General features: G+C 37.2%; 1 protein-coding gene across 1 annotated transcript in view; it reads right to left on the bottom strand.

Annotated features, from left to right (window-relative positions):
* NPAS3 (neuronal PAS domain protein 3) overlaps positions 1–15,000 on the bottom strand; it is a 1,019,383-nt gene that overhangs the window by 329,888 nt on the left and 674,495 nt on the right. Inside the window, exon 5 of the mRNA XM_044660006.1 lies at positions 4,716–4,805. Coding sequence (XP_044515941.1) covers positions 4,716–4,805 — 90 coding nt within the window. The remainder of the gene's footprint in view (positions 1–4,715; positions 4,806–15,000) is intronic.

Below are 15,000 nucleotides of genomic sequence, written 5' to 3'. Positions count from 1 at the left end.
ATTACAAGTGTTTCCTCTTCACCTTCCTGGCTCTCCTTCCTTTTTAAGTTAATAGGAAGTAAAGATAAAATAAGAGATCCTCGAGATCATCAGTGGTATAGGGGGAAAGAATCCTCCCTCTGCCACTTAATTTGTGTGACCCTAGTCAAGTCATTTAATTTCTTTGGACCTCTCAATTCTTCAGCTACAAAGTATGCCTGGATACTTCTCTAGCTCTAAATTGATGTTTCTGTATTTTGCACTGCTGGATCTAAATCTGAATCTATGATTTTATAAGGGATTTTTCTACCTCTAAATATTATGATCCAGTCCGACGTCCCCTTAGTTCACAAATGAGGAAACTGAATCTCTGAGATGTTAAGAGACCCGATCTAGACTTTTTAATTATTCTTTGGAATCTCTGTAAGAGACTTAGAAGATTTATAAGACTTTATAAGATATCAGGTTCCTCCAGAATAAAAAAAAAATTGCAAGGAAAACATTATTGACTTTGCCTGTAAGTAAAGAAAAAAGAAACTCCAACAGAAGACTCCCTAGACCTGGAGTTTTGAGAATGGTCTCCTGGAAAGCCAAATCAAGTTTCCCTGGGAAAACTGGAGCATATGGGGTTGGTGAGATTGCTCGCAATAAACGATGGTGATTCATATGGCCATTCTTGTTTCTTACAACAGGAATGGCATTGATGGAGGCAAATCAGCCTGTCTTCTTCTAATTCTAGCCTCACCTCCAGAAAGGAAACTGTGGAATGATGGGGCTGCCATGGTTTTGGCAATGGAGCACCAAGTATGAACTGTTTCTTACTACCTGTTAAAGCCTGGGCATGTTGCTTTTTAAACAAATACACAGCCTCTTGTAAGTTCTATGGGATTTGACTTCTTGGTTCTCTTTATTCTCTTAGGAAAATTTCATAAAATGGATTATTACTCATACTTGTGCTCAAGCTGAATCTACTTGTTTTCCTTTTTTTCTCTCTTACTTTGTTTTACATTTTCTAATTACCTCTACTTAAAATAGGAAACTTGATATTGCCATAAAAGCTAGATGCTGCTTCAGGGGGAAGCACCTTGGACAAAATAGTTTAATTCCCAAGAACATAAACTACAGTTAATATTGGGGGATCTTCTCTTTAGGTAAAGCTTTGTGCTGAATGACTGCCCATAATTCTTCTGGGAAACAAGAAATTATGTTTATTCCCAATATGGAATCTACTTCTTGAGAGAGTGTGTGTAATATATGTGTACATGCACACATATGTGTGTATGTAATAAATATATATAAATAAATTTATCTGTTTATATCTACATATATCAATTACAATGTCAAAAGGATAGCAAAGTGGGTTCAAACATCATCAGAGTCAATTTCATTGACATCATCATAGCAGGATTAGCTCTGGAAACACTTTAACAAAAATGACTGTCATGCACATTTCTTAGACATCAGCAGCTGTTGCTCTGGCCCAACAGAGTGTAAAAGAGAAAAACTGATTTGGCAGCCTTTGCAGTCATGTAACAAAGCATGACTCAATGGATCTTGTCCCTATCCTTTTCTAGCTTATGAATTTTAAAACCTGCATACCTTTAAATACTTCCCGAAACAAAACAAGAAATTAAGGAAAGATAAAACTGGCGATTTAAAATGATAGTTGCAATAACATATAACAACTTGCCAATCTGTCTTATTATTCTACAGAATCTGTGTAGGATCTGTCTTCATCAAAATTTGCCACTTAAACTTAAATACATCATTTACAAAGGAAAGGACTGGTGAAAGGAGATACCTTCCTTGTTTCTGTCTGACAGTTTTCATTGGTCCCACATCAGTGTCAAGAATTACCCAAAATACCATCTCTTCCTCTTCTAATAATTTTCAAAAAATATTGATGAAGGAAATAAGGATGGATTGCTTAGATATTTGGAATAATTCACTCAAAAGGGAATACATGCTTTATGATGCTTAACTGGGATCTGTTGGAGCATCATTTCCTTTAATTCCATTTCATTGATGAAACCCTGAGAGCCCTGAAGTGGTCCCTGAAAAGGATGGGAAGGCTATTTCTCAATTACTTACTTAGGATTCTAATTTTTCTCTAAGCTTTTATTTTATTATAGCCAAATACCTAACATTTACATAGTGCTTTAAGATTAACAAGGTACTTTACATATATTACCTCATCGATATATCACCAGATCTTTAGGATTTTCTTCCTCTAGTCCTGAGCATTAGTCTTTGGGTCTTGGTACAATTGTTTCATATGCACATGACTTTAATCTTCTCTTTGATTTTTTGTTCCCCAGATATCCTAATGACCATACATGTAAAGAAGTCCCAGAAGGTAGTGTAGACCATTTTGCTGCTTTACATTTCCCTGTTCTGTTCAATCAATGGGGGCTAATAAAGACTTTTACCTGTTCGCTTGACAGTTTCCACCAAAGATGCTGAACATGGCTCAAACAGATGAAGGCCACGGTGTACATACAGTCCATATTATACTGGACAGTCCTTTCTTTTAAGGAGCAATATCCAGCAACATGTTTTGTCTAAAGGCTAGGATTGCCTATGCAGGAGATGCCAAACACTGTAACATGGCCACATAACTATTTTATTTAGCAGGAGTCTCATCAATTTGACACAGATTTAGGGTAAATATAGACCCGATGCCTATAGTTGAAAAGCAGTGGAATAAAATGCTTTTAAGGAGAAACTAGCACAGGGTTAAAGCCAAATTTTTCTTGAACAGATGATATTTCAGATGGCCACACTATTCCAGATGCATCAATTTCCTTGAAAATCCAATCCATATATGTGCATATGCTGTGCTGGCAGGAGGACTGACTGAAATGGCCAAAACCCAAGAGCTAATATTCTTTTGGCCAGAATAATGCAATTATTATTTTCCTAGCTATCAGTCTAAGCATACAGAGCCATCTGTTATGCAAAGCAAACATACACATCTCAATTACAGAAAATGCAGTTGCCTTGACAGAATTTGGATTACACCACTAACCAGGGCTGTAAAATTTGTTTTAAGCGAGTGTATAATGGATGCCTTTCAGGAGTTCCATAATTAGCATTTACCTGCTTAAGCTAATTATTCATCCTTCTTCTTTACTGGCTTATTAAACTTTGTTGGATACTATGCATAAAACAGATTAATACAAGCATAATATAATCATAAACACCCCAGTTTTGGAGCATGACAGTGTTAGCAAGATGGTGGCGCACCGGTTTCAAAATCGGAGAGCCTTGATACTGAGTCCCAAACAGATTAGGGCAAGGATTAAAGCCTATTACAAAACTAGGGGCTTTAATGAGATACAAGAATACTAATATTGAGTTAACAATAGCTCAATTTCTATTTCTATCATTTGGCTTGCTAAATCCTGAAGAAAATCTCATTGCTTGGACATGATAGAGGCAAGAGTTAAAAAGCCGCTAAGCCTGATCCTTACCAGATCACAAACTTCCCTCCTGCTACCCTCACCTCCCACCCAAATATCAAATATCCTTCTTCATTATTTTGGTATGTCTTTCTTGATTTATCTATTACACAGCAAATTCCCTGGCAACCAAGAGGTTCCAGCCGTGCTGGTAACCAACCTCCCTAAAATGGTGCCAACTTTCAGGAATGAGTCTGGAGTCTGATAGGCCACTATTTAAGAGGAAACAGACAAATCTTATCTCCATCTTTGTCTCCACAGGGCAAAGGGGCTAGCATTAGATGATCCAACTTGGCAGACTGTTACACCAATAGACATGTATGTGTGTGTGTGTTTTCATGCACACACACACACACACACACACACACACACACCCTCTTCCCCCCCTTTGGCTGTGACTCCATAATGCCAAGCATCCAGATGAAAAGGGCCAAATTCAGCCAATCGCCCTGACACTTCCAAATATCCAGATGTTTGGCATTGTGATAGATAAAACATCCACATAATTAGCTTAATTTTTCACTTTTTGTCAGGACATTTTGGCATTCTGTTGACACAGCCTGTATGCCTAACTTAAATCATACTAAATTTCAGGTTTTTTTTCCACGATGAAAGATCAAGAAGAAGCAATGTACAGGGATTCCTCCCCCACATTGCTGCCCTGTTCCTACAATTTCCTTTTCCTTTAACCTCTGACAAACATGTGTTAGTAATTAAATGGCAAAAACAAAATAAACAACTATCTTATTTTATCAAATTGTCTTTCAGCATTAAGGAACATTTGCAAAGGCAGCAAAATATGTCCTTGCTGAAACCCTCCCCACAACACATTTTAATGGTCTCTTTCAGCATTTCTTGACTCCAAATGACTCTCTGTCATTGTGTCAGCTCCCAGGATAATGCAGGGTACTCCATAAACATCCAGTAATAGGACACAAGGGAAGCACTATTAGTGTGTCCCTCTCCTACTGGGCACAGAGGTTTCAAAGTTCAAAACAACTGAGGGAAGAAACTCCATTTGTTCTCAATAAATTAATAATGATTCTTTGTGGGGGGGGGTTTGCAGAGGGGGAAGTTTTCAAGCCCAAGTTTATTTCAGAACAGTCAATCCTGACATCCGAGCTCCTCAATGAGCACACGGAAGAGCTGGGAGTTGCCATTAAATAATACATTTGATAATTCATGCAAAGCAGAATATTCCTTGAAGACTGAAAAAGCTTAAGAGTGAAACCATTCACACAATCACCTTTCAGAATCGATTTTTGTGTTACTTACTTGGGAGAGGCCTAGGTAGATGGAGACAGTTTCAGAAATGTACAAAAATTTTCCTTCTTGATTTAGTGCAAATACAAATCCATCCAGGGACTGCAGAAGAAGAAAGAAAAAAGACTGGTATAAATCGACTGATAAATAGATAAAATACTGATGATATTTAGCAAAGGGTCATGTTCCTTGCAGCCTAAGACAAAAGCATGACACACTGAATTCAGAACATTGCTTTCATTGCTCAGTAACTGTTCCTACCTGACAAACTCTCACACATCTTTTTGGCATTGCATGGAATCTGAAGAAATAAAGTGCCTGAATTTACTGTAAAAAATTCCTTTATTGGGGGGGTGGGAGGGGTTCCTTACATCTCTGGCATGCTGATTATGAGATTTTTCACAATGTATAAAAATGAGAAATTCCAGATGCTATGAAATATTTCCCTTGCATTTTGGGATTTCATTGTTATTCAGATGAAAATAGCCGAACTCTCTGTAAGACTTTAACGAAAATCATTATGAGAAGAGATTTTGAGTAAGAGGAAAAAGAGATGTAAATAAAGGATGACTATATCTAGAGAAAGTCAGATGTCCACATAAGCCACTTTGCACTTCAATATTATTATTATTATTATTATTATTAGGCTCTTCCTCCATGTTTCTGTGATGGAATAATGAACAAACCAAGTCAACATATTAGGAGCCAATATGCTTCATTACAATCTTACCAATTTTATTCTTTATGTGCAAAACCTAGATTAAGGTGGAGATCTAGTTTTCATTAAAACTCCTTAAATGGGGCTGGGGCTGGGAGTAGGGATGGGAGTGGAAGTGGGGGAAGGGCAAGACACTACACATTAATCCATAAGTCCTGAAACCTCACCGCAGTTTCCAAATGAAGGGCTGCATTTTCAATTTGATGAATGGTATAAATCACAGTGGACTCAGATGGGAATATACCACTAAAATTGAGAATAAACTTGTTTTAAATTCTTGCTCTGCAAGTATGGAGTATTTTATGCTCGAAATCACTCCCACACACCTCATTTTGTGCTATTTCTCTAACAAGGTACCATTTAGGTGAACGTGGTCAACTTTGCCACAGGAAAAAACAATTATGAAGTTATAAAGATTAGTAATAGTAATAGAGGTTGTGAATTCTGAAAATATTTGGCATGCCACACTGGCCAGCAGACACATGGAAATACGCATCTAGCGAGATTGGAAAGATTTTTTTTTTTTTTTTTTTAGTTAAGGGGGTGATGACGGAAGTATAAGAAAAATCAGAAAGAAATATGCTCTTCCTCGAACCTCTGTCATAATTTTAGCCTCTTTAAAATACTGAATGGTATTTTCTGAGCAGTTTTATTGTTTTTCTTCCTCTGCTTCCTGATTAATTTCTACTGTTGGTCCCCACCACTGGTTTACCAGGTGGGAGAAACAGTTAAAAATCTGTACTTGGATTTGGGGTGTGCAAAAGAATAAACCCCACGAGGAACAATTACTTGGTCAAGAGGGTCCATTTAACAATAAAGATTCCCTAAACTTGTAAAATACAAATCTACGTAGATTTTCCTTGTTAAGACATTTGTATAATTTAAATAGCTTCTTAGAAAAATCATTCTTTTCAAATGATTAGCATAGATGGGCCATTGGAAAGAGAGCTCATAAGAGTCAGAGGATCTGAGTTCAAAACCTACCCCTGATAATTACTATGTGTATGACCTTGAGTAAGTTACTTAATTTCCCTACACACTTTAGGTTCCTTGTCTGTAAAATAAGGGGATTGGACTGATGGTTTATGGGGTACTTTTCAGCTCGGAATCTATGGTCCTATGATATTATATATGAAATTTTTTTAGCATTAATGGGAGATAAATCCAGAATACGATAATGAGGTAATCCATATATAGTCATATTCTTAAGGGCCAAGCAAAGCATGTTTGATTTTTCTTATGTTCAAAAAGATCTTCCATATGTACTTGGGTGCCAGAGTCAGGAAAAGGATATTAAGAGGCAAAACATCCAATTCTATTAAGAGTAAGCGATTGGAAAACTGTCCAGCTTTGTTTTAGAAGCAAACAAACAACAATAACAACAAAACAGGCTTATACCCATGTTCTAATTTCCTAGGGAGAGCTCAATGAAGCTATGTCCACATTGCACAGACATATTCCCATCAACTAAGTAACAAAAAGTCTATCAGTTTGGCAAAAAAGTGGGTCACACAGATTGTTCAAATATTCCATAGACTGCTTGCCTGGATTTTTCCCACTTTGAAATGAAATGTTTTTACAAACAGCATTTTGCAGATAAGAAACATCTTGAATTGAATTTCTACATCTCAAGTATGAGTTGTTGTTCAGACATTTTCAGTAGTGTTTGACTCTTTGTGACCCCATTTGGGGCTTTCTTGGCAGAGATACTGGACTAGTCTACCATTTCTTTCTTTAGCTTATTGTACAGATGAGGAAACTGAGATAAACGTAGTGAAGTGACTTGTCCAGGGTCACACAGCTAGTAAGTATTGGAGGCAAGAATCAAAATCATGAATCTTTCTGACTCCTGGCCTGGCTCTCTATCGACTGAGCCATCAAAATGATGATGATGATGATGATGATGATGATGATGATGATAATCACAACTATTATTTTTTTCCTGTACTACTCATAATAACATCATTTATATTTGGCCTTAAGATGTTCAAAGTACTTTACAAATACCTCATCTGATTTTCACAACCCTATTAAGGAGATGATCTTATTATCTCCATTTTACAGATGGGAAAATTGAGGCAAATAGAGGTTAAGTTCCTTGCTTATGGTCAAAGTGTCTGAGGCAGGTCTTCCTAATTCTAAGACTACTGCTAATAGCTCATAACTCTAAAGAAAGAGTTGATGGGATCATGAATTTAGAGGAAGAAAGAACCTTAAAAATCTAATCTGACCTATTCAATTTATAAATGAAATGAAGCCTACAGAAGATGTGATTTACCCCAAATTACCCAGGTACTAAGCAGAGAACCAGAATTCAAACTTGGTTGGTCTGATTTTAAATGTTGTTTCCACTGAACCATGCTGCTAAAACCGTCATGTTTTTTTTTCTTTGGAAGCAAGTACCATTGGGCAGTTAAATAATGTAGTAGATTGAGTACCAGTCCTGGAGTTAAGAAGATTCATGACCCTGAGTTCAAATCTGGCCTCAGATACTTACAAGCTGTGTGACCCTAGCCAAGTCACTTTACCCTGTTGACCTCAGTTTCCTTATCTATAAATGAGCTGGAGAAGGAATCCATTCCAGTATCTTTGCCAAGAAAACCTCCATGGGTTCACAAGGCATCAGACACAATTGAAAAATGACTGACAACATAATTACCATCACCACTATATCATCACCAGCTTTTTTTAGGGGAGGGGTAGAATAGGGAAGGGATACCATGTTAGGTAGATCCTTGGAGAAGTTTCAGAGAGCCTTCAAAGATGGTTGGAATTTGGATGTCTCTGATCTCAAGAGGGTAGGAGGGGGAGGAAATATTTTCATCATTTAGACTCAGGAACCAAATGTGATTAATCTGAACGTTCTGTGGCATTAATTTTTTTTTTTTATTTGAGAAAGCCATTATGTACTGTGCTGTTTCAATCACTGCAGGCTACTTTTTAATTTTTTTTTAAACTGCCCACTGTTTTCAACAGGCGCCAATTAAGATTCTGGGGTCAAAGGGTTAATTACATCTTCTTACCCACTATGTAGAATTTTCTGATTATTAACCAAGGTTGGATTAAGATGAAAAAGAACCAACACAAATGTTAATGCTTGTCCCTTCTCCAGAAGATTTATTATAATACCATGCTGAAATCTATATGCTTTCCTCAAAGCAATTGGAGAACAAAAAATATTAGAGGAAACGGTAAAATGGACGTTTTAAAGGCATACAATATCTGATTTATCAAAACATTTTTTCTTATTACCAAAAACAATTCTAAGCTATTCAGACAAGGCTGATAGGAGATGTCCTTTGTCACGTCCCAGTAAGAATGTGTAGTGTCCAGTCTGGAAGTGCAGTTGAGATGTAGACATCATTGGCTCTAAGACCTCTGGATAATAATGCCAGTAATTATAATTTTTATCCCCTGACATCGGTGTAATGTTCAAAATGTAAGGCAACATTTCTTAACCTGCCCCCTTTCCCTGTAATGACTACATCGAACTGTATCTGCTATTTCCTCAATGTATGAGACTGACTATACCATTATGATTTAAGGTATACTGATGTTCAATGCATTGTGCTAAATGGATTTATATTTGCCCGAGTCTCATCCCGGCTCTTTTTGCATATTCCTACCACAGCCAAATTTCACACAGTGAAATTTTATTCCAGTGCTCTTAAGGGATGGAAGGATCCTCATCTCTTGAACTACCCCTGAAATCCCCCAATTCTTTTCTAGTGTTTTCCAATGCAGAGGGAAAAATCCTGTTACTGTGACCTAACTCCAGTTAGAGTGAAGAATTACCAGTAGGCTAGGTTATTTTAATGACAGATTATTTTAAACTAAGCCTTCACCATCTGTTCCACCCCCTAATTATGAATGCAAAAAGAACATATTTCACAATTACATCAGTAAAAAGTAAGATATACGTGATTTAAATGCATGCATGTGTTCTTTGTCCAATGCACCATGCATCTGTGATGTTCTTCTTATAATTTAGCCTCATAGTTGTCAGCGATTGGGGAGGAATGGGGGGAGGGAATGCCCATCCATGATAAAGTAGATTCACTGATATACTCAACTTTTTCCCTGGCAAACACATCTTCTTAATTAGAGTTTTTCACTGTTACGACATAATGATATTATGACAAGAGCTGAGCATTAATTTGAGGATGGTGTCTATCATCCAGCAGATATGGAGTATTAGATAACTGTTACAACAGTTTTTGCTATCATTAAGGCAAGGCAGTGTGACATAGTAGATAGAAGGACAGGCTTGAAGCCAGGAGGGGTTCAAGTCCTGCCTCAGGCACCTACAATAGCTGTGTGGCCATTTTACTTTATTACATATTACTGAAACTCTCTATGTTCTCAGGAAACTCTCTAAGTCTAGAATCTATAGAGGAGGTGTCCGTCTGCATCAGGAGAGGGAATTTATATATTCAGAATTTCCCCATGCTGATGAAATCAGAAGTCCAGAACAATAACAAAAATAAGGTGAGGTATGAGTCAAAAGGGGGCAGCTAGCTGGTTCAGTGGATACAATGCCTGCCCTGAAGGTCATCTTTCTGAGTTCAATTTGGCCTCTAACGCTTACTAGCTGTGTGATCCTGGGCAAGTCACTTTATCCTGTTTTTTTTTTTAAGTTTCCTTATCTGTAAAATGAGTTGTAGAAGGAAATGGCAAATCACTCCAGTATCTTTACCAGGAAATCCCATCTAGGATCACCAAAAGTTAAGCATGACTTAAAATGACTGAACAAATAGCAACATGATCCAAAAATCCTTCTAGTCACCTGAACAAAAGATAGACATTAAAAATATATAACAATTCTACCAGACAGGTCCCTTGGGTTTTATAAACAAGGAAGAGCTTAAGAATGAGGGAAGGGAATAAGCATTCATTTATTAAGCATCTTCTACGTCACAACAGCTTTATAATTATTACCTCATTTGATCCTCAAAATAATCCTGGGAGGTATGTGCTATTATGATGCCCATTTTTATAGTTGAGGAGATTAGGGCAGGTAGAGGTTAAGGGACCTTGTGAAGGTAGGTTTGAATTCAGATATCCCTGACTCTAGGTCAAGTTCTCCATCCACTGTGCCAACTAGCTGCTTCTCACCCAAGCTGGAAAAACAAAACATCACTAGTCTATGTGGCAAAGATAGTTCAGAGATATCTATTTCATGACACTGCTTTAACAACAGATGAAAGAGGTGAGGCTAGGGAGACAAGTTCCATGAGTTTCATGAGGATGGATTACAGCAAGACTTTGAGAAACACCATTAAGATTCCATGCATATGCCAGTATTGCCTTTAGGAAGTGATGATAGGCTGCTGATACAAGTCTGCACTCCTGGCAACCTCAAGGAGATGTTGGCCTTCACAAAGAGCTCCAGGGACTGGCCCCTAAACGGGTCTGTTTGGGTTTGGCGTCCCCAAATAATGTTTTTATGGTCTGGGTTCTAACAATCAGATAATGTGCAAAAATAAAAGCTGTATTTGTGGAAATAAGAATCCAGGAAGAGTGTATGTTTCTCAGAGTAGATAAGAGCTGGCATCAAAAAAGGTGTGGACTTTTATTTAACTCTGTTTCCCCTGTCACTTTCCTTCCCTGCATGATGAGCCAAGTATACAAAGGATAGAAGTTTGATATTTTAATGTACCAGCAGCTACCTGAAAATGATGACCAAGTTTGTGGTCCTTTAGAGCAAACCCTGCCTAGTCACGTAACTAAACAGCTCTAACTTGGATTCACAGATCCTACTTTTTACTCTTAAAGAATTACTACTCTTTTTAGCAACCTAAAGTAGAGGATATAACAATCTCAAACCATTTTTCACTGTTTCAAAACAAAAAGACCACAAAAACTATGGGATTCCAGCTAGCTTATGGGAAAAACAGGAGGCAGGGATTGATGGAAATGCATCCTTTTCTTGAATAAGGAACTTGAATGATAGGGATGATGGAAAAATGATGAAATATGAAAATAAGAAAAACCAAGATGAACCAAGATGCCTGCTTTCTGAGCAAGGAACTCTGGATGTGCTTTATACACTTTAAAATTCCTTGTTGTAGGGATGGTGTACCAAAGTGTTGACAATTCTTTTTTGGGATACTATTTCAACAGAGTAGAGAGCAATGTGAATTTTCTGCATTTAGCATCAATTCAAATGGACAACAGACTCTAAACACATTTTATGCCATTTATCTTAATCATGCATTTATTTGCTCAAATGAGATAGTCATGTAGATCCTCTAATCTGGGCAAAAGTAATTAAGTATACACAAACTAATATTGCTTCAGGTAGAGAATATTCTTACTTTGGTTGGCATGAGATAGAGGAACAAAAACTCAATACAGTTGATAAAAGACCACAAGTTCTACGTGGTTATATATCATCACCAATTCCCAGTTTCTCCTTTCTCCTGGATCCAGCTAGAGACTAATTATGAGGTTTCATAACATGCTGAATGGAAATAATTGAAGAGCTAGACTTGTGTGGTGGTCATGGATGTAAGAAAAGATAGAGGCAAGACATATATAGAATATAGGAAATAGAATCCATAAAGCTCAGCATTTAATTGGATATAAGAGGTGAAGGGAGAGTGGGTGAATTGACAAATGTGTAGAGAATGACTCCAATGCTGTGGACCTTAGTAATGAGAGGGATTATGGTGATCTTGAAAAAATGGGAAATACAGGATGAGGGAAGGAGTAGAGAATGTAAAGGGGATGGAGATAATGAAATTGTTTCAGATATGCTGAGTCCAATGTGTCTGTAGGACATCCAGTTGCAAGTGCCCAATATACAATTGACGATGATACATGGAATTTTAATGAAATTAAAATGATAAATTTTATTTCCTAAAGAAAAAATCTAACCATTTCACTCTTCTTTTCAAGATATAGACTCCTCTGTCTTTAAAACCCTTCCAAATTGGGCTCCAGTTGGCCTTTCTAAACATATGGATATGTTTTCCTTTGTACAATTTACATTTCCATCAAATTGGCCCACTTGCTTTTCCCTGTATAAAACATTCCATCTTCCATCACCATCCATACTTTTATAAAACTATCCCCCAGGTGAGAAATTTGCTCCCTCATTCCTTCCATCTTATAAAGTATTTAGCTTCCTTCACAACACAGCCCGAGTCCTACCACCTATATCAGGTCTGTTTGTGAGTGTACTACCCTTCAACCTCCTCATTACCCAAGGAAATTACTATTCACATTTCACATATTTTGTACATATTTATCTATGTCCATATTTTCTCCTAAAAGGAGAAAATATAAGATTTCTGAAGGCAAGAACTTTTACATTTAGTTGTTTTTCAGTCTTGTCCAACCTTTGGTGACCCTATTTGGTGTTTCCTTGACAAAGATATTAGAAGGGTTTGCCATTTCCTTTACCAGCTCATTTTACAGATGAGGAAACGGTGGCAAAAAAAGGGTGAATTGACTTGCCCAGGGTCACACAGCTAGTCAGTTTCTAAGGCCAGCTTTGAACTCAGGAAGATGAGGCTTCCTGACTTCAGGACTGGCACTCTATCCACTGAGCCACCCAGCTGCCTTTAATACTTAGCATAGTGTCTAGCATATAGCAGATGCTTAAAAATATTTGTTGAACTAGATTGAAGTGACTCTAATTATTTATCTTATATTCTCTCATCCTTAATTCCCGGGGTCTTGAGTTCCATATTAAGTGATATGTCATGGGAAAGGTAAATGAGGAGACCTGGTACAGGTCAAAGATGACAACTCTATATTCATAGTATATGGCAATTCTCAGCCATGTGCTCTGGCCAGATTTCACTGTTTTTAAAACTACTTGGAGGAAACAAAAATAGACTATCCAAAGATGAAAATAAAGAGACCTATATTAGAATGTTTGGATAAAGATTCTCTCTAGGCTATAAAGTCCTTAAGAGAAGGAATTATTTTTGATATGTACTACAAAATGCCTTCAATCATGCCCATTGTCCTCAAATTTTGACATCCTAACTTCTGTTATGAGAAAAGTGGAAATTAAATGAGACATTTGAAATTTACAAATTCACTAAAATAGGGAATTAATAATTAATTTTGATAAAACTTAAAGCCTCAAGGTTAAGAAATCTTCAGACTGGATTGAAACAGATGTAAGATGGTGGCACCTGCCTGCAATACTTGATATTATAGTTCCATTAGATTTTGTTCATCCATCCTAATGACAGACAAAGCATCTACGCTCGCTTCTTCATATAAAGATTCATTCTAGCAAAGTTAGAGAGAAGTTTAGAAGCATAAAAATGTTTCATTGTGGAGAGGTTCTATGGTTGCAGAACATAGAGGGTCAATTCTAGAATTCTGGAGGAAACAGTAAGACAAAACCACGATGACTCCCTTCAGGTATAACAGTGCTGCTGTATGACTGTGCTAACCATACCACAGGATCAACTATCACTCTGACCTTTTAGCCTTGTCCAGTTATTTCATTTTAATCAGTCTGGAGATTTACATGTTTTTATCCAGAGAAATAACTTTAGAATGATGTAATAGGAATCAGTGGAGAAACAGAATTTGTTTTATAGAAATTCACTTTAGAGTGAAGTTAGTGGTCAATATAAGTTGTATTATGTAAAGTATTTCTGTATTCTTTGATAATGTGGAAGTGATGCTGAGGAAAAGGACAAATGAAACCGTGATGAAGTAAATTAGTGTTTATAGGAGAAGAGGTAACTTTATTCACCTATGTATCTATCTATCCATCCATAATCTATCTATCTATCTATCTATCTATCTATCTATCTATCTATCTATCTATCTATCTATCTATCTATCCACCTATCCACCTATCCATCTCTCTCTCTCTCCTCTCTATCTGTCTGTTTTTTAAACCCTTACCTTCTGTCTTATTATCATTTCTAAGAAGATTAGCAAAGGCTAGTCAATTGAGGTAAGTGGCTTGTCCAGTTACACTGCTAGGAAGTGTCTGAGGCCATATTTGAACCCAAGTCTTTCTGATTCCAGAGCTGGCTTTCAATCCCCTGGGCTACCTAGCTGTCCTTGTCTATCTGTTTGAGGCTGTGTCTTCCTATCTCACCACTCTTGAAGTTCAGCACCCACTCATGGACCTGAAACCAATACATGGAAGTCTTAACTTGCTCTTTTTTCCAACTTAGGCCAATTCAATCTTTTTTAGGTTCTTGTTGGCTCTCTACTCTTGTGGCCAATAGTGCTAAACTTAGTGAAGATATTTAATTAGCTTTAGCCCTACTGCAGCTCACAGCTCTCAAATTCAAGCTATTCACCAGTCTCATTCTCTCCAGCAATAGAAATTATAGGCATGCACTACTATGCCTTGTGGGATAACTCTTAAAGATATGCTTGTTAGCTCTCTCTCTCTCTCTCTCTCTCTCTCTCTCTCTCTCTCTCTCTCTCTCTCTCTCTCTCTCCTCTCTCTCTCTCCTCTCTCTCTCTCTCTCTCTACCTGGAGACAGAGAAATGGAATTTAAGACCTTATCAGCCTTATTGATCAATGATAACTTGGGTAGATAGGTAGTTAGATAGTGGACATATTATTAGATAGTCAGAGTAGAGAAG

The sequence above is a fragment of the Gracilinanus agilis genome, chromosome 2 (genome assembly GCF_016433145.1).
Source record: "Gracilinanus agilis isolate LMUSP501 chromosome 2, AgileGrace, whole genome shotgun sequence".
Taxonomy (NCBI): Eukaryota; Metazoa; Chordata; class Mammalia; order Didelphimorphia; family Didelphidae; genus Gracilinanus; species Gracilinanus agilis.
This window is presented reverse-complemented; position numbering and strand designations above follow the sequence as displayed.